Raw genomic sequence first — 20,614 nt, forward strand, 5'->3', positions numbered from 1 at the left:
GGATTAGCTGAGCTAGTGTGAGTTGAGATCAGTGTGCCCTGGACCACTGAGAGGAAGCTCAGCTGGATGTGTGGGATGATGCAGTGGAGTGACACAGCACCCTTGGAACTCTGGAACCTCCCAGTGCCAGCCCCTGTGTGTCCCTCTGGCCACATGAACAAAAAGGACTTGGCAGGATGTGACACCATGTATGAATTACTTTATTTCCTTGATCACATCAGCAATACAGAGGAATGGTATGTGGATGAAAAGAAAACCTTTAAGTTCTTGCAAGGAGCTTTTTCCTCCTGGAGAACCTCACCCGTAACAAGGGGTTTCACTGTGGTCAGTCTGATGCTCTAATGAAGCAGGGAGCTCCTCTGGGTGATTGCTCAGTGGGATTTCCTGGCACAAACCTGCCAAAAGCTGAACGTTTGCTTTACCTCCCTCATTAAGAAACTGAATTATGCCTTCAGATTATTTTTTTTTGTGTGTGGTGAGACCAAAATTCCTTTCCCTGCCTGTTCTGTTTCTGTAGTGGCTCAGAGGCTGCTGTCTAGGGGCGAGCATAACAACAGAGCTGGGAGGGAATAACATGTTTGCTGTGTTCTGCCAGCCCCCAGTGACCCAACAGCATTCCATCATCCTCCCTTCAGTTTTGTCTTTGATGTGTTTAGTCACTTTTAAGCCAGTATAAAATTTGGGCATTCACAGCATCCTGTGGCAATGAGTTGCAGAGTTGAGCAAGATGAGCATAAGCCTTGGTTTCGCTGATTTTGAATGCACATTCTAATTGTGTTCAGTGCCCTCTGATGCTCCTCTGGGAAAGCTGGGAATGCTCAGTCTCTCATCTCCACAGCACTTTCGATTTTATAGATCCTGCCACCTCCCTCCTCAGTCACCAAGTGTCCCCTGACTAAGGAAACCCATTAAATGGGCTGGATCATTCCTGTGCCACATTTATTTGCTTGGTTTCTTCTCTTCTTCCTTTTTGTATCTGTTTATCTTTTTGAGGTGAGGCACCACAAAGAATCTGACCCAAGGATGCAGCATTCCTTTGACAATAACACATGGATATCCTGCAGTCACTTAATCTTTTTCTAAGAGTTCTAATTATAGAATTATTGTTTTCTCTGGTGTTACTTGTGGTTTTCTGGACCTGGCTGTTATTAGATCTTTTTCCAGATTGAGAATGGCTAGTTGACAGCCAGTCACTGTATTTGAACACTTAGGATTGTTTTTCCCTTGTCTTCACCTTTCAGATTGCATCTGTTTGCCCCCACAGGGTTTGCTATAGAAATATTTCTGCTTAACAGTTTTAAAAAATGTACTCTGCTATGAAGCAGAGGCAAATGGATCACTTTCAGTCAATTTACAATTTTGAAAACAACTGAATTATTAAAATAAACTTTATAAATATTTAGAGATACAATTGATTTTTGTTTTACAAATGTCCTGTGGGGAGTCAGACAAAGAAATTAGCTTTAGAAGCATGGCTCAATCATGCTGTATTAATCAAGAGCTTAAATAGGTGCTAAAGGGGTAATGATCATGTTCTTCCTCTTGGAGGAAATAACTGTCTGAGATTTGGATGTGTTTTTATAATCAGCCTGAGGAGGAAGGTGGGTAGAGGTGTCATCCTGCCCTCACCACCTGTGAGAAAGCTGAAAAGCTGCCCTTTATGTCTTTAAATTGGGAAAAATGCAGTGGCAGCTCCTAACTAATCATGTGAGCACAGGAACTCTTTGAGCTGTCAAACCCACGGGGAGGAGGCAACAACACCCTTGTAAATGATTTGGTTTTGTCAGCAGAGAACAATGTGTTTGAAAGAATTGCTCTGTTGTCTCAGGAATGCAGTGGAAGAAATTCTATTGTCTGACTTCTGCAACAGAGGTAGAGAAACTTTGTGACAACTGTGTGTGTCATTTTTTCTGTATGGGTGACAGGCTATAAATCCCGTGCCATGGCACAGAGTGGCACCATGTGGGAACTTGGGTGCTAAATGTGCTTCCACCAACAACCCCTGTGTTTGGAATCGACCCCCAGGGGTTACACTCATTTATCTGTATCATTGCTTTGCTTTTCCAGGGTGTTCTTGAGAGCCATCAATAAATTTGCGGAGACGATGAACCAGAAATTTTTGGAGAATATGAATTTTGAAGTCCAGGTAAGTATTGAGGGTCCTTAGCTGGGTCCAGGTATGTGCAGGTCTGCAGAGCCCTGTCTGGTCCTGTGCATCAGCACCAGGTGGGCTCTTGGTTTGAGTGGGGCAGGATTAGGCCACCTTTGATAGGACATGGGAATCATGTTTTGATTATTTATGATAAGGCACCCAAACAGAATATTTTGTTCCGTGATTCTGTCAGGACTGGCAAGCAGAAAACTCATTTTTTGTCTTAGCCAGCCATGTGCACTCAGAAAGTCAGTCTTGGATACAGCGCATGGAGCCTTTACAATGTCAGTATGTAGGACAGAAAAAGCTTAACTTTGACTCCTGGAGTATTTAGCACCTAGAATTCACTTTTAACTTGTAGTCTTCCCTGAAAAGTCTACCTTTATTTCTTTATTTTTATTAGTTTCCTCTGAAATAATTTTTAATTAAGGTTCAGACTTTTTTTTTAAGTTGTTCAAAAATCATTCCTTGTAACTTAAACATTGGGTCGTGCATTTTACCACGTTTGGTTTCCTTTAGGTAAAAATGTCTGTAGTTTTCCCATTCGTGAAGTTGTTATTAAAATGTAAATACAGTTTTTGATTCAGGATTTGTCACTATCGAAATAGATAGAGAATACACGGACAAGGTGTGGTTTGAAAAGTGATTCTGTTGCACTCTTACTATAAAGTTCAAGGCTTTGCCTTCTTGATTTCTTGGGGTTCGTATTTTACAGTTAAATCTCACAACTTGCAATCTGTTTTAGGTGATTCCCTTGTGCTGCACGTGATTGTTCAGGCTCATTGTACTACAAACTGTTTGGGGTTGGTCTCTTGGTCCTCAACACAAACCCCCTTGGTCACAAATAGCTACAGAGCAGCCACATGAGGGGTTACACAGGAAGGGTTTAAAAGACAATAGTAAAAAGAAAGGTAAAACATTCAGTTCACACTCAGTTACACTGTTCCCAAGTATGAAATGTAGAGCTTTTTCCTCACTTGTTTCATTAAAAAATTCATCCCTTCAAAATGGGTGACTTTGCAAATATATATATATATATGTATAATGTTAATTAAGATTTTTGAATCATAGGGAAAGATGTTTCTCCTGACAAACTTAACACTTATTTTTAGTAAATACCCCTGTTGGAAACCCTCAGATCCTTGATGTAATCTCTCTTGGGCTCTATCACTTTATTAACAACTGATTTATAAGCTATGATTTCTGTAGCCCTCGATCACTTTTTCCTGAACAATGGGTTGGTAATTTTTACCAGCAGATATCAGAGGTCTGAAGGACATCACTGTGTGCAGGCTGCCAAAACCACACAGCCTTTAAAGAGCACGTGTCTGTCAAAGTTTTATTGAGCTGTGCTCTGCCTCTCTCAGATGGGAGAGCAGCAGTTTAATGTGCAGCTTTTATTCCATCTCCTTCCCGGGGCAGTTCTGTGTGTTCCAAAGTGTTACCAAACAACCAGGGGTGTTGTAGTTCAACACTGCACCTTGCAGTTCAAGGGGATGCATTAATGCTCTTTTATTCATGACTTGTCAAATAGCTGGAGGCTCTGAGTAAGCTAAACAACGTTAGAGTAAATAAGGAGAGCCTTGTAAAGAATTGTAGTACCCTCATAGTCCTCACAGGAGACCTAAAATCACAATTCTCCCATGAATAAAAGCTCTACAAACCTTCCAACAGTTCCCTAAATATACCTCTTTAAAAAGCTGCTACTGGACTAAAGAGGGTCTGAATAGTGCAAAGCATATTGGCTTATTTTCTTAACTATGAATTAAAATTTGATTTTCCACTCTCTACTTTTTTATATTAGTATATCTTAGCTGTAAGCAAACACAAGCAGTGGCTAACTCAAAAGGCTCACAAAAATAGTAAAAATAAGTAGCTGTTTCTTCTAAGTTATTTAGTTTTAAGTCACAACTAAATGTATTCCAGTATATGAAAGAGATCATTCCTGAAGTGAAGGCCTCACATATTGAAGATGTCATATATCCTAGAAATCAGTTTAACATTTCTTATGCTGTTCAGAAGTTCCAAAAGGTCGTTTCTGGCTAACCTTGCTCAATAGCTGTGCTAACTACACGTGCTTTGCAATTCTGCACACTTGCAGAAAGTTTACAAGTGTCATTTTTCTCCAGAATCAAACCCATGAACCCAATATCCAGCTGAAATGTGTTATGGCTGCTGGTCTCCAGGGGCTGAGCTTGCTTTCACTATAATATTTCGAGAAAAAAAACCCCAAAACTGTCATCTTGTCTGTTTTTAGGATATGCTTGAGTTTCTTTCGCATCTACAGCGATTTGTCAGAAATTCAAAAGGCTTACAAAGAATTCATGTTTCTCCTAATTACCAAAAAAAACCAAACCCATTGGGCAAAGGTATCTGTAGGGGAATGGCTACAGGGTGGCCTTAATGTCTTGGTTTCAGAGGTGTGTGAAGGAGGAGGCAGCAGCCTTTATTGAGGGATGATTTTTCAGGATAATTACCAAACCTCCTCTTTGTGAGATGCCTGGAAATTTCTTACTAAATCAATTCCACATTTTCCAATTGAGCACGTGTCCAAAACACCTTGGAATGTTAGTGTGGGCTTAAGGGAGAACAAAATGGGTCTCATAAGGATACTTTTTTACATTTTTAAAATCTGTTTCTCTCTGGTTTTACCTCTGAGAGACCATTTGGCCTCACTGAGTTCTAAAGTCAGTTCTGGTACTTCAAAGCTTGCAAGTCCTTAATTTGAACATGCTATTGAAATACAAAGGATCCTTTTTTTTCAGCCATTTTGGGGTACTCTGAGGACAAAAGGAAATATATTTTATAAATCAGGTTATTGAGTTTATAGTGTGTGTCTCTGACAAAGGTGGCACTGTACTCGGAGCTATTAAGTGAATAAATAGACCAGTGTCTTTAGTAATAAGGCTTCATTTTTCTCTCTGTAATCTAGAATGATTTGAGAAATTTTCCATTTTATTATTATTGATGATGATGATGAAATCTAAATTATAATTGACACATGCCAAGTGAGTGCCCTGCACCTCAAAAAACACATCTTCTCAGGGGCTGAGAACTGCTCACTGGTCAAAATAATAATTTAATATATTTGGTAAGAGAGTAAAGGAGGCCTTTCAGGGCATAAATAACATTTATCCTGATGCAAAAGGCCCTGAATGAGGATGGTATTGAGTTGGTGTGTTTGCAGCAGGGCCGGCTTTGAAATGATCAGCTCTGCTCAGGAGAGCTTTGGTTGGACCTCAGAGGGAAGAATAAAATACACATTATAGACAATAATTCCTTTAGGAAATGTCTGTGGTTCCATGTGTGGTTTTGTGTGTCAGTCTCTGTTTTTCCTGGTTATTTGCACACTGGAGTTTTCCAGGCTATAAAGGACAAAGGTCACTCCTGTTTTTGATGGAACATCGTATTTCCAGTGTGGGTTCCCAACCCAGGGTTGTGTTACACCACACAAAATGAAGAGCTCTGTTACAAGTTCTGTTGCAATCCTTTAAACTACCACTAAATATATTTACCATTGCCTTTCTATCTCTCTATAATACCTACCATTATTAGTCTGAAGCTGTTGCTGACTGCTTAGAAGCTTTTCAAAATAGTATTTCCTTCCTTAAATTCATGTTTCCTAGTGAAGTTTCTCGTTTCCCATTCCATCTTTAGCGTGTGAGAAATACTTTGGTTGTCTGGAGAACAAGTAATTTGCTTTGAGGAACAAAGTGAGAGAAGGAAGTGAGAGAGGGTTTCATCTTCTCTAGCACATGACATCAGTAGTCATTTAGGGATGTATTTCGTCCTTCTTTCATGTAGAGAGCTCTTCACAATATTGGAATTTCATACAAATGCTGGTTGAATTAGAATCCAAAGAGGAGACAGTAGATGCTTTTTGAAGTGGTGCTCAAATGCAGTGTAATTGCAGTGGTGCCTTTAGCTCCAAGTTAAGATTCACCAGTGTTAATGTGTCTCCCCAGTCCTGCCTTGGTTCAGGGTTTAGTGTTGTTGGCTAATGAATCTCCTGTGGATCTTTTTTTAGCAATATTTATTCAGCTGCTCTGTTATGAAAAGCAAATGTGTAGTAGTGGTTATTAAAATTCATCTTTCTTGCTTTCCTGCTAATTGCATAATACTAATGATGTGCATCTTTGCACAATATAGAAATCTCATATTGCTTGCATAGTTTGGTTTCATAAATTATCTTGCATTATGCATCATTTAATATTATTCCTGCTTTCCTCAAAATTATTATAATTTCCTTATATTCAATTTACAGCTGTGGAACAACTACTTTCATTTGGCTGTGGCTTTTATTACCCAAGATTCACTGCAACTGGAAAACTTCTCCCATGCAAAATACAACAAAATCCAGAACAAGTAAGCAAAAATGTGTATTTAATTTATATCTTTAATTTTGTAGTAGAATGATAAGAAAGGTAATGATAAAAGTACCTTTTGTATTTCTTTTTTCCTAGATATGGAGATATGAGGCGTTTAATTGGCTTTGCCATCCGTGACATGTGGTACAAACTTGGTGAGTACTTGGACCACTGAATCTGTGTCACATTTCTTGATTTATTGAAAAATATCCGACATGAAATGCTTTTGTAAATATTTCTGCTGTTTGAAGTTAACATATGTTTTCACTCCTGTGATTAAGCTTGGAACTGTCATGAGAGACCATTTGACTACTGCCAGTTTTTTATCTCTCAGAGAACAACCTTCTCTCAGATTTCAAACGTGGCTGAAATCAGACTTCAGAAACCTTATTTTGTGGAAATTGAGAGTGGATAGATTTTCCCTGGGAAGGTTCCTGCTCAACCTGAACCCACAGTTCCAGAATTTAGGGGACTCAGACTTGGAACCTGTTTAGATTAAAATTCCAAAGTGTTTTTATGTTTCCTATCCAGCCACATTCTGCTGCTCCTCCTTTGAGAGTTTCTCATTAACTCCTCTGGGATCGTTTCTTATTAACTGAACTTCTGTAGAATATTTGTTTTATCCTGGAAAACTTTTGTGTGGCAATTGTGTGGAAAATCAATGTGGCACTCACAAGAGAGGAACATCAGACTCAGAATACTCAGTTATGGAACAAGTCTTGTCACAATTGTTTATGAGAATATATTTATCTCCCGAGAAGCTTCAGGCAGTATTGACGTTCTTGCACAGGTTATTGAGTTTGCTGCTGCTCTGCTCCACACCAGAGCAGAGTTTCAAGAACATCTTGGACCTGGCTGAGGTTTTTTTGCAGATTTGGGTGTTTGTTGGCAGCTGATCTGACAGTTGTGCTAAAAGAGAATTCCATGGGGTTTTAGGAGTCGATGACTGCAGGTGGCAAATGGGGGTCAGGAGCATAACAGGTACAACTTCAAGGACTGTTCAGTCATTATCTGAAGGAAATATTCAGATACCAGCGTGGGGTAGGACATTTCTTCCTGCTGGATGAATAACAAGAAATGGTGTTGATGGCTGATGTGGTCAGTTTAAATGGCACCTTGCTCCATGTACACAGTACCAAAGAAATGGATGACAAGGAAGCAGCTGTGGGACAAGGGGACAAATGCTGAGGGGTCTGGGCAAGCAGATGGAGGGTGAGCCCACCCTGCTAGGGAGCACTGGCAGAGGCCCTGGAGCGTGGAGCCAGAAGGGAAGAACAGTTATAGTTTAGTAGAAAGTAAATCTCTTAGTTTTACTTAATAGGAAAAGCCTTCTTGAAGCCAGGAGAAAATGAGTTTGTTGTTCTTTGAGGTACCCTGGGATGAGTCAGGCTGTGAGTCTGGCTCAGGAGGGGTGGGAAGAGCCTCATCTCTGAGTGCTGGAGGGATCTGTCACCTGTAGCCAAAGGAGAAAGGACTCTCAAGAATCAAGAGCCCAACCCCAAACCAACCCCAAACAAATGTGGGGACTGGTCCTGCCTACATGTGGGAGTGGTCAGACCTTCTGAGCCCGGTCAACCTCCATTAGTTTCTGTAAAAGCCACAGAAAAAGATGGACCAGCCCAACCTGTACACTACTGAACTGTGGAGCACAAAGGAAAACTGGGAGAGTTCTACAGTGGAATTGCTAAGAACTAATGGCTTGTGCTTTTTAAAATCTCCCAGTTCCAAGCTGGCCTAACAGCAGGTGATTGTCATCTGGTTTCAGAAATAGAAATACACTTGAATTGACAAGTTTCCAGGCAATCTTGTGGCTGATCACTTCTATTTACTGCAATTTTGATGCATTGCTTGGTTTGGTTTATTGGTTGCGATGTCTGATGTTATTCAGAAGTGAAAGCAAGTAATGATTTTCTCCTTCATAAGCCAGAAAGGTTACAGAGCGTGCCATTACTGTGTGGCTCTCTCCTGCTGATAGAATTTGGGGAGTTCTCAGGTTTATTTATTACTTTCTACTCTAAATATTTATAAGGAGATGTCAAAAGCTGAAAAACTGAAGTGTTCACTGAAAAATGTCAACTCAGCTGGTGTACATGCCCATTCCTGGCACTGAATTCTGCCCCTTTGGAAGGAGCCAGTGTCCATTCACACCCTCCCAGCCTTTGAGAAGGAGCAGACAGGAGTGACTGAGCTGTAAGACTTTACCAGCACAAGTGGCTTAAACAGTGCTTTAAATGATTGCATGTCCTACATGTATTTCCTAAAAGTATTTCTTTTCACCTCAAATATCCAATTTGTGGTTTTGCTTCAGGCCAGAACAAAATCTGCTTTATTCCTGGGATGGTTGGGCCCATCTTGGAAATGACTCTTATTCCAGAAGTCGAACTCCGAAAGGCCACGATCCCAATTTTCTTTGACATGATGCTGTGTGAATATCAGAGGACAGCAGAATTCAAGAAGGTAATTAAAAACACTCTGTGTGAAAAGGCATTAAAATATCATGTGCTCAGTATTTCTGGTTAAATGTGTGTCATGTGGGCTTTTCTGCTCCCAGAAAGTCAAATCCTGAGTATTAAGAACCAAAGGAATGGCTTTGTGCAGCAAGTGTGGGCTCTCCAGAGTGATTTACTTGGACTCAAGTATAACTTTTGTTGCAATGACAGCAATAAGACACTGCAATAGGGGCCCAGAGAGGTTGCAGGATCTTAATCCAAATTTTCAGAGTTTTACTGAAAAAGCTTCTGAGCAACAAGACTTATATTTGTTAAGTAGGAGGTAGAATTAAATGACCTCTGGGGATCCTCTATAATCTAAATTTTTCCTTATGCCCCTTTCTTGTGAGATATTGATAAGCCAAAATGTTCAGTATTTAGTACAGCATATGTCACAGAAGCAGCAATGAATAATTAATTCCATATTATCACATTTCCCAGGGAACTCTAACTTTTCTAAGTATTTATTGTGAGAAAAATAACCACTGTGAAGAACTGACACTCCTGAAGTGTTCTCTGCAGTCATTTTGAAAAGAAAAAAGAATGTTTAAATCACAAGTATGAAATATTTCTGATTGATGGAATAGAAATAGGGATGGTGGGAGAGGGCACTTGGAATTTTAATCTAAATCTCCTGTCACTGCTTGCTGTGCCTACCTGGGCAGTGAGTACCCATTGGTTTCTTCCCTATCTGACATTTCCATTCTCATCAGGCTCTTTGGCCATGGACTCACCTTATTCTGTGTTTGCAGAGTAAATTTTCCCAGTACATTTTAAATTGAATATTCAGGCTTTGTAGTTACGCAAATAATCAACTCAAACCAGTCTGTGTAAGGGTAAGTGACAAACAAAAAGGCATCATTTCAGACACATGTAAATATAAATATCTCGTGTACCCAGCTATGTTTAATGCTTTAAATCATTCGGGGCATTTCTGTGTCAGCCGAGTGTGGAACAAATGAGCAGATGGAATTTCCATTTTGGTCCGTGTTCCACAGAGCAAAGCTTTTGGTTCAAAGCCAGGATTAAAAACCACTTTGCCTCTGTGCATCTGTTCCCTCCGTGTCCTGGTAGTCCTGTATTTGCTGCCTTAAAAATGTTTTCCTGCTCGTGGCTTATACCTCATCCCCTGGGAGAGACCCAGGGATCTGTGCAGAGCAGAAATCCCGGGAACTCATCAGTCAAACTGCCCCATTAACAGGAGCAGCAGCTTGGGAGCCTGGGAGGTGCCAGACATTTCAGTGACCCTTAAATCACCTCTCAGGCCAATAGAAATAAGTTTCAGGTGGTATTTTACAGTGCCAAGGAACAAGGACATTTTACTGCAGTTTAAGAGCAAAGAGATAGTTTTTATCATTAACTATATCATAATCTCATTAGCTTCTAATGTTCTGCTTTAGGAACTGCAAATCATTTACTGGCCAGAAATGGTGAGTTTTATTCTCTCCTTTCCCATGGATGAGAAAATTAAGATAAATAAACTTGATTCTGTAAGTTTAGCCCTTCTGGTAAGTTTTTAAAAACATATATTTTAAAGGAAAAGCACGTTAAGATTTATGGTTTAAAATTCTTGTTATGAGCAAATAATTAATATGAATGGATGATTATTGGATGCACAAACACACAAACTCTAGCTTTTGCTAGTGCACAATTTGTATATGCAAATTGACATTTAGAGCATAAAGGATATTTTTTGAAAGCTTTAGTGTAAAATTTTGAGAATGACAACATGTCATTTGCAGAGTGCCTGTGGCACTCAGGAGCCCAGAATGACATTCAGTTAAAACACAATTTTGCAGAACTTTAAAAATAAATAATTTATTTCTAATCTGATCTTCTCTAATGAGAGAGAGGGGGAAAAAAATTTCACAAACAGAAACATCTTTATGAGCTGAGCCTGTACCAGTAGTGGAACCAGAGCTTGTCTGGTGCCTCCCACATGATTTAATAACCTTTCCCAAAATGACTGTTTCTGTTAATGTTTCATGGGCCTGTGCTGGGCCAGCACCAGGACAGGGCTCTATTTTTTGGGGGGAAACACAGAGAAAAGCAAAATTCCGCCTGTGGTTATCTCAGGAATGACATGTTATACAAATATATTTAACAGGTCAGAATCCATACGTAGGTGTTTGACACAGTCAGACATTTTCTTTCAATCCCTTCTTCTGCTTTGCACATGTAGCTTCCATTCACTCCAAGCAGTGTTATGTAAGTATGTAATTTTAACTTTAATTGAAGATGTAGGGAGGGAGTCATTATTACCTACTAATTTTAGCCATCAAGGCTCTGTCTGTCATGAGCTCAGAGAGTGAGGAATCTTGGAAAGGCAGTTTATCCAAGTTATTTTCTGTGTCTGTGGATAGAATTAGTCCTGCAAATATATCCCTTTCTCCTTCATTGTTCATGTGTTGGACACGTGGTGCCAAAGGAGTCCCATCCTCCAAATGTTGGTGACCCACCTTTCCCGGAAGGATCAGGGTGTGCATTTTATTAAGGCTTCAGAAAGCAAAACACATCTCATCAAGCAACCTCGTGCTCTTTGTTCTAAATGCAATCTGAGGCCAAGAGCTTTAAAATGATTGCTTTAAAAAAAAAACCAAACAAACAAGCAAACAAAAAAAAATCAAACTTAAAAAAAAAATTAGCTCTTTGCAGAGTAAATGAAAATATCATCGAAATAAACAAGGATTTGAGTTAAGTTACAGATTTAACTTGGCTTAGAAGAGATTAATTCATCCGTGTTTATATTTTTGTTCAGATAAGTCGCTCTGTTTGTGTTCGGGTTTTTCAGTTGAGGATGTTCTCGTGGGTTCTGCCAGTTGCTGGAGCCATCTGGGGAAGTTTTGTGTGTTTGCTTTCCTTCCTGACTGCTGTGGGACTGTCAGGAAACAGTGCTGGCTGAGGGGGTGTTCTGGGACTCACAGATTTGTTGGAGGACAGATGCTCATTCCTAGTGCTCCTGGTGCAGTGCCCTGTCCCTCTGAGCTCAGAGCTCTCACAAAGTTACTAAACAAGTATTTTACCTCAGCAAGCCCCCCTGGTACCTTATCATTGCTGTAAATAGCTTTATTTCTGGCTCCTAGTTCTTGAAACTTTGTTATGCAAAAAGATTTCAGCAGGACGTGAGATCATCCCAGCAGCAAATTTGTGTGGCCTGGTGGCTTCCATGTGGAAAACATGGACTTGCTCTTGATTTGGTATTGAGGTGTGCTCAGAGCTCTGCAGATTCCTTGGATCTGTTAGACAGACAAGCAGGTGGGTTTAAAGCTCAGTTGGTGCCAATGACACTTGGGCACACTCTGTTTAAGTTAGAGGAGTGTTTAATTCCAGGGCTTAATTTTGGCAGAGAAACACTAAAAACTCCATTCTATATTTCTGCCAGCTTTTTTTACTTGTTTTGATCCAAGCAACTGATTCTTTTTTTTTTGCAGCTTGTTGAGAAACTGCAGGAAAGATGCTTAGGAAGAGTTTTTTTGTTCAGATCCAGCAAAGTAAAATTATTGCCTCTTCGAGAAGTAATCAATTCTCTACCTGCTGAATAAGTACTAGGAAGGATTTAAGAGCTGGACAGTTTTTAACTGGTGCTTGACTTGCACTAAATTCACAGATTTCTGTCTTACTGCAGTAAATCCACAGGCTTCAGGTCTAGAAAATGGATGGATTGGGTGTTTTTGTTTAATATTTCCTTGTCCTGAAATTGCCATGCACTTATGTTACCCACGTTACTAATACATATATAAACACTAATACACATACTGCTCACATATAGGAATTAATTCAGAGCCCTTTAAACCTCTTTTTCTGTCTGCACGAGACAGAATAATTTTATTTTTCCTGTTAAGCTATTTTTCAATGATAACTCTTTATTCTCTAGTATTAGTACAGTATGTACTGTTCCACAGGCAATCTTTAATTTGTATTCTAATTACAGAGACAGAACTAAAATTGGAGCAGCAAAACCAAGAGTTGAAAAGCAAACCAAAAATCCTTTCTGAGCTCTACAGAAAAAATAAGGCCCTCTCTTATTTGACCCTTCTATAAGAAATAATTAAGAAATAGTGCTAATGTAGAAGTCCTTCTACTCAAATCAGAAAATGGGCTTGATGTTACTACTGAGCAATTTATAGTTTTCTCTGAGAACATTATGGGAAGTGGTTCTTAAACGGACACTCTGAGATCTGAAGTCATGAGGTCTCTTAAGGAGCAGTGGGGAGTTCAGTGCACCACATTTACTGCTGATTTCTGCTCAAATCCTGGATTGCTCAGTGCTGCTGTTGATGTTCCTCGTGTACATACTCTACAGGTCTTCAAATTCACCCTCAGCAATGACCTTTTGCTATGGAGGCATCTCACTGGGTGATAAATAGCAAAGTATTTTCTCAATTTTTCCCTTCATTGAAGGTTTGAACCATTCCATGTCCGTCTAGAGCAGCACTACTCACGTTTTCATGAGCAGTTCTTTCCTCCTCACCCACCTGAAGCTGTGCTGTCCCTGGTGCTGGGCTGGAGAAGGGGCCTGTCTGTGCCATGGTGTGGTGTGTGCACAACTGGGATCCAGGCTCCCGTGTCACACTGCCCCCCTGGATGTGTTTAACTCCCTCTGTTTGAAGCTCACCTGTCTGGGGCTGCGTTACCATCACAAGAACAATTTTATTTCCGCGCGTTTAGTGCCGCGGTTTTGGTTTTGTTGTTTCGACTCGGTTTGAGGAACATGAAGTGGTGGAAGTTGCTCCTTCCTCCCTGCCCCTTCCAGAGAAGAGAGGAATGTGTCTGCTCTGCCAACTCCTCTGCACCCAGACTTTTGCTCTCTGTGTGAGGAGTGTCAAAGTCTGGCTGCTCAAGACGCTGTTTCAGAGCTCCTTGGAAGGAGCGACACCCACTGCAGTGCTCTGTAAAAGAGCAGTTTGCAGCATCAGCATGGACAGTAGGTCTGGGTTGGATGCTGGAGAACAATCGGGAATGTTTGGCCCTTGTTCTTGAAAAATGCTGAGTAATTTTTCTGGGTAGAGAGTTTTAGTCATGACCTGCCTGAAGGAAGTGCACGTAGCAACATGTTTTCAGTTAGAATGTCATGTTTCCTTACAACTGAAGGAGTTGTCCCTTCCACAACACATCTGGAGACATGTGTGACCTGTTTGGTGTTCTAAGGGGAAGGACTGTTTTCATCTGTGTAGCCCTGGGCTGAACCTTCTGCTGAGGATATATTAAAGTAAGGTAAAAAAATTGTGCATTGCAGTTATCTGAAAGTACCTTCCATAAAATACTACAGTAATTCTTTCAACTGTGAAAGGTTCCCAGTTCTCTGACAGGATGATCTGCATCCCAGTCTGCCAAAGCTCTCAATTACACAGAAATTCTCCAGGGAGAAACAGAATTATTCATGTAGGACAACTGTGTGAAATTTTGTGTGAAAGAAGAACGTGCTGTCATTTTTACAGAGCTGTTAATAATTAGATAATTAGATGTAAAGCAATAGAGCTTTATTTCACTGTAGGTCTTCACTAATGCTTTCTCTGTGCCTCTCAATGTGTTCATGTGTACAAATATATGACATAAATCCACAGAGGTACATTTTCCATGCCACGTTGAAATGTGTTTGACCTCTGGATAGCTGCTGAGTGGTTTGATTTTTTCTTTCTTTGTTAGTTTGAAAATGAAATCATTCTGAAGTTGGATCATGAGGTGGAAGGAGGACGAGGGGATGAACACTACATGCAGTTGTTTGAGACCATGTAAGTAGTGCATAAGAATAAATGCTTTAAGAATATGATTTTATCTTATTATTCCCAGTTATAACTTCACTTAAAGTAGAATCTCAGCAACTTTTTTTCAGCAAGGGGCTGGAAACAGTGGTTTGAATTGTAGTTTTGCTCATCAAAATGATTTTTCTAGTTGCTTTTCATTACTTTGTGCTTTAGCTAATTTATGAAGAAATTATACCTGACCTGCATTTCTATATACAGCTTTCAAGCATAGTCAAATATTCTCCCCACTATTAGTCTTTCCACACTTTTCTTTATAGCCTATTGTCCCAGTTTCAGCCAGGGTAGAGCTAATTTCTTTGGTTTTATTTACTCTAATAAGGCATTTTAAAATGCTTTACTTGCTTTTCTCAGTGTCTAGATTGGACTCCAAGAGATTATTGTCTGAATTTTAATAACGTGACTACCCTAGAATGAGAATATTAAGAAGTGCTAAGGTCTAATCAAAGTATTTCTTTATTTCTGATAATCCTAAAGATTATATCACATGGCACCTCCACCTTGGCCATCCACATTCAGCTTTACTCCCTGACTGAACAGCCACGTTTTCATTGATGGCAAGTTGGGTGTAACATCTTGGGCAGTGCTGGAGTCCTTGTACAGCCCTCTGAGAGTTTGTCCCTGGCTTTTTAGTTCGTCACAGCCCTCACCAGATGAACCATGAAAGTTTGGTTACACCACAATGGAAAAAAGTCCACTTTCAGGGAAAGCTTTTTTTTTTTTTAAATACTGAATTATATAATCAAATAATAGTATGTATATGTTATTTTGTTTACATAATATGTGATTATGTTCTAATTAAAAAGAAATGTCATTTAAATCAACTATAATTTAAATGTTTGATATTTTAGTTTAATTTCTGTCCTATGAGGAGGCAGATAAAATATAGAAAGGCAGACTTGAAAACTATAAAAGCACTGCCACTTTCTAGGCAATATAAACCTATTCCTTGAAAGCACTTCATGGGCAAGGACAGATGAAGTTTTAAATACACCCTTTTCACTTCCTAACGTGCAATGACTGTGTTAACAGAGAGCAATAAACTGATTTTTTGGTTCTGAATGTTTGCTGTTTTGGCTTCAAGCCTTGGGTGGTGAGGCAGAGGTGTCCAGAGCAGCTCTTGGTGTGACCCAAAAATGCTGCTGCTGCAGAGCCTGAGCAGAGCTGCCCAACAGGGGACTCAGCTGGCACAGGGGACACTTATTGCAGTGTTAAACTTTCTTTGCTGCTAGTTATGTGGTTTTTTCCAAATATCCATACCGAATTTTCCTTGCCTCAGTTTAGGCCAATTATTTCTTGGGACGTAAAGAATCATTTATTCTGTTTCTTTTTTTCCAGCAGCTTTTAAACAAATTTTAAAGTTGCTGCCTTGTTGCCTTCTGGCTTCTCCTTTAGGGTAGACAACCCCAATATTTCAGTTTATCCTGTGGAATTTTTCTGGACATTCCTACAATGTCTCCATCTGCTTTAAAAGACTACATTTCCTTAAAGCTGGAGAGAGTAATCCAACTGAGATTTTATCAATGCAAACAACAAAGGTTCCCTCAGACCTTGTATGTGAGACTCTTTGAAGTTCCCTCTTTCTGAGCTGTGTGACACTCTTTGCCTGCCTTGTTCTAACACTTTTCTGGAGAAGTGGCACCTCTCCAGCTAATCCCCATCTTTCAGTGGTGCAGTCAAACATACTCCAGAGCATTTGATCTCTGCCTTCCCAAGGCACCCTCCTTGCTCTGACATACCTATTTTCCCCCTCGTACTGTCCCACTTTCTACGAAGCTTCAAGCTCAATGTTTCCATGTGTCTAAAGATGCCACTTCATCTTGTCTCCAGATCATATTATTTGTTCCATACTTGAAGCTGTTGAATGACACCTATAGAGGGACTGGTGAAGCAGAGGTTGGTGACCTACCAGTGGTAGAATCTCCTCTTCCCTCTCCTCTCTCATCTTCCCTCTCCCGTCCCCTCCCTTAGTTCGGTTTGGTTTAAACCTTCCCTCCTTCACACCTTTCAAAGCAGGGATTTCAAGCTTCTGTCCCCTCCTGGATGGGGACCCAGTTAAACTGGGCTCCACGTTTATTCATTTGTTCCTATTTTCATCAGCTGATTTCCCATAACTGCATTCCTGCACGGTTCCAGTGCCCCCTGGGTGCAGGCATGGAGCAGCAGTCAGTGACTGTGCTGTGCTGGTGGTCACCTCTGCAACCAACACTCACCCACACTCGTGGGTGGTTGGGAAATTGCTGATTCCCAAGAAACTAAATAGGTTCAGCAGAAGTTTAATTAAGCATTTGTCCCTGGTTCTGACTGTTAGTGTGCCCCAGGAGGGGTTCTGAGCTGTGCTGGTGAGTGCTGTCCCAGACAACACCAGGGAGGAGAATCTGGGATAATCTGGGATAGGTGAGAGGCTGTTTGCAGTGGGCAGAGGACACAGGGCTGCCCTGTTTGGGGAAATGCAGGAGAATGCAGCTCTGTGGTGCCAGGCCACTTGTCCTCAAGCTCAGAAAATGAATCCTGGCATGTTTTAGTTACTAATATAGGCACAACAGAAAACAACATTTGGCAGCTCTCCAGTTCCCCCATCATTGCAGTGGCCCACGTTATTCAGTTGTTTTCTTGATCTTTATTTAAAATATTTTTTATTTTAAATCTTTTATTTTTTTTTTCAAGCTCTGTTCAAAAAAATCAAAGGTTTCTTTCTCCTTCCTGGGGGGAAAAATTCTTGAAGTTTTATGGTCCTTTTTATTGAGATTACTGTACAAAGCTGAGCAATACATTTTTTAAATCTTCCCTCAAGAGACAGGTGTTCCTCTCTCCTGTTCTTTTTGTAGTTCTCCTTTATGTGCACTCCAGTTCACCTTTCTTTGGTGACTGGAGTTATGTGTTATGTCCTGGGTGAGAACCAGCAATAGCTTGTGGGTTATGTGGGTTATGTTTTTCTACTTGTACTGGAAAGAAATGTGATGTCTGGGTGACTCGTGCTCATTGTGCACTCAGGGAATGTTCAGAGGTCTGCCTTGCTTGCTGTCTCTCCAAGGGAACCTGTGGCAAAAATTCCTAAGTTACTTGAATGGTGACTGTGCTTTGCTCTTAGTGTCTCACCCTGTTTCTGATCTCACATATGTAAAACACCATTTTTCCTGTAAATATTCCTACGTGGTTCTGAGGCTTTCCTACTTTCTTTCCCACAAATATAATTTAACACACTCCAACCTTTCTGTCAGTTGTCAGCTCTTCAATATTTATTATTTGCCTTCAATTTGCAGTGTATTTAATGTTATAAGGCCTATTTCAGTTACTTATTTAAATATTTCTGCTGTTGTTTCTGACTAATCAGACAACAATAATTAAAGTGTTTGGGTTTTATGTGTCAGCCTCTGTCCACCACATCTTGTACAATATAAATGTTCTTTCAGACACCCGTGTACACCCTCCCTCTGTCTCAGCAAAGTAACTCCACTGGAGTTGTACAATCCAAGGAATAAACTTTAGGGGCTGGTTTTACTCTGCTTAAGTTGGAACTTGGAGCCTGGCTCCATTCTGGCCTAGAGTTTCCAGGATTTCTTTGCAACTGAACTTAATATAAATATGTATTTTCTGAAGAAGGTTTAAAGAATTATGAGGAGTAAAAAAAAATTTCTGCAATTAATTAAAACATCACACTTTGTAATTTTCTTAATAGTGTACTTAAAGATTAGTAATAAGTTAATTTTTTACCTGGGTGTCTTGAAAACAATGATGTTTGATATTCAGTTGATATCAGTTGAATATCATAATTGATAATTAAGCACTAAGAGGTCAGAACCTTCCCAGCTACCAATATAAAGCAGGGCTGCCTTGGGGAAAATGAACTGCATCTCTGCCAGATCCAATGCATGCATCTATAATATATATGTGAAAATATATCTATATATGTGTGTATATAAATATATGTGTATAAAATGCAGTTTGTCAGAGAGAATCCCAGTGGAAAACCAGGATGTTAAGCAGAAACAAGCTCTCAAGCAAAGAAAGAAAATAATCCTTAGTGAGATGCTGGTAATTGCTTCATGATGTTCAAATAGTTAAACTTTTAAAACAAAACTCTGATAATAAAGTGAAATATCTACTCCTAAATCACTTCAGCACTTTGTAGAAACATTATATGCTAATGTCCTGTTAATGTAAATTCAATCTGATGATACCATTCTATAAAACCCATTTTCCTCTATTTTTATCAAAAGAGATCGAACTACTCTTTTCAATCTGGAGAAAGTTGATTGTTTGGTTTTCCTTATTTCTCAAGGGCAAATTACTTTGGTGAGGCCTTGTTAGTGAATGTCTAAAAAAAACCGTAATTTTTCTTAGTTTGAAATTTCCACTCACGTGTAACAGCACAAAAAGAAGGAAAAGGTTGCATTTTATGTTGAGGAGAGGAAGGTGCAGTGTTTAAATATTTTGCAATATTTGTTGCAATAGTGTGGTGTTCCAGAGACTGGAGTTTGTGGTAACACCGATGCAGGTTGCTCTGTCCTGAAGTTGTGGGCATACCTTTGAATTCAACGTCATTTTCAGACAGGAAAAATAAATGTTTCTCTTTTTTATATTTGATTTATATGCCACTTGTCATGTGGGTATCTAAATTACCGACTCACAAAGGGAATTTCCAGTGCATTCTGCAGTTGATTTAACCCCACCTCAGTCTTTGCCTTCAGGTCCAAACAGTTTTTCGGCTGACAGGGCACTGATTTTCACGGAATTGTCCCAACATTTTTTGCATTTGCAGCCTTAAAGACTGTGCCCAGGAGCACCCTGGCATTTCTGACTTGGTGGAAAGGTTTGTCAGCCTCGTTAAAGGCCTCCTGGAGAAGCTGCTGGACTACAGGACCGTGATGAACGACGAGAGCAAGGACAACCGCATGAGCTGCACCGTGAACTTGCTGGTATGTTCCCTCCTGGCATCCTCGTGTGAGGAGAGGGAAAGCCTCAGAATCCAGTTACTAAAGGTGAAGGGAAATCTTCCTGGCCACAGCAGCGGATGACAACGCTCAGTAGTGATATAAATTCTGAAGCAAGAGGTTTTTATATCTATTTACATGGATGCATCCGTAAATCTGACAGCAACATCCCCTCACTTCTTCGGTTTTGCCCCTGTGTTCTGTGGGTGAATCAGGAATTTTACTGCTCACATGCCTGTACCTTTTGATAGGCTTAACATGCCAGTGGGCTTTGCCAGGTTGAAGCTGGGCTTGAGGAACTAACCCACTTGCAGCTTCAGCAGCTCAACAGCTACAGCTTTGAAATGTGGGGAAGAAACGTCGGGGCACTCGCAGGGAGGTGCTGAGAACATTTAAGTCTCTGATCTGGTCCTGTGGTTTTTTTCCATTCCTCTTTTGTAATGAGAATATGTCAGACAGAGATTCCTGCCCCAGGGAACTCCTCAAAGCTGAGGAGGGACCTCCATCACCTTCAAAGTGTTGCTCTCACATACTCTCTGTTCCTCAGTAACCGCTGCTCAATGTGGTATAAATTCCTGCAACAATTCTAGTCATACATTTTGCACAGCCTTAGCAACTTGTACACCTGCAAACACGTTATGGTGACAAAATAAGGGGCTTTATTCCTGGAATTGGCCCCTTTTAGAGGTATTGCACAACCATGTTGTGCATTTACAGTGCTACATGTCTGCTTCAATACATAGCAGCTTTTCTGGCCATCAGGTTCTGCCAGAGCATGTGGTTTGTTATGTTAATGCTTTTGGATAAGTATATTTTCTTCTTCTACAGCAAAACTTTCACTAATGATTTTGCTAAAGAACTAGAATTATACCTATGTATGTATAATAACACATGCATATAACTAATTAAA

The 20,614-nt window shown here is 40.1% G+C and overlaps 1 protein-coding gene across 1 annotated transcript in view; it reads left to right on the plus strand.

Annotated features, from left to right (window-relative positions):
- DOCK2 (dedicator of cytokinesis 2) overlaps positions 1 to 20,614 on the plus strand; it is a 164,451-nt gene that overhangs the window by 117,916 nt on the left and 25,921 nt on the right. Inside the window, exons 30-35 of the mRNA XM_039385240.1 lie at positions 2,068 to 2,146; positions 6,417 to 6,517; positions 6,616 to 6,674; positions 8,828 to 8,976; positions 14,655 to 14,740; positions 19,533 to 19,689. Of these exons, the coding sequence (XP_039241174.1) occupies positions 2,068 to 2,146; positions 6,417 to 6,517; positions 6,616 to 6,674; positions 8,828 to 8,976; positions 14,655 to 14,740; positions 19,533 to 19,689 (631 nt within the window). The remainder of the gene's footprint in view (positions 1 to 2,067; positions 2,147 to 6,416; positions 6,518 to 6,615; positions 6,675 to 8,827; positions 8,977 to 14,654; positions 14,741 to 19,532; positions 19,690 to 20,614) is intronic.

Source organism: Pipra filicauda, unplaced genomic scaffold (assembly GCF_003945595.2).
Source record: "Pipra filicauda isolate LSUMZ 115617 unplaced genomic scaffold, ASM394559v2 scaffold3_size10097308_pilon, whole genome shotgun sequence".
Classification (NCBI taxonomy): domain Eukaryota; kingdom Metazoa; phylum Chordata; class Aves; order Passeriformes; family Pipridae; genus Pipra; species Pipra filicauda.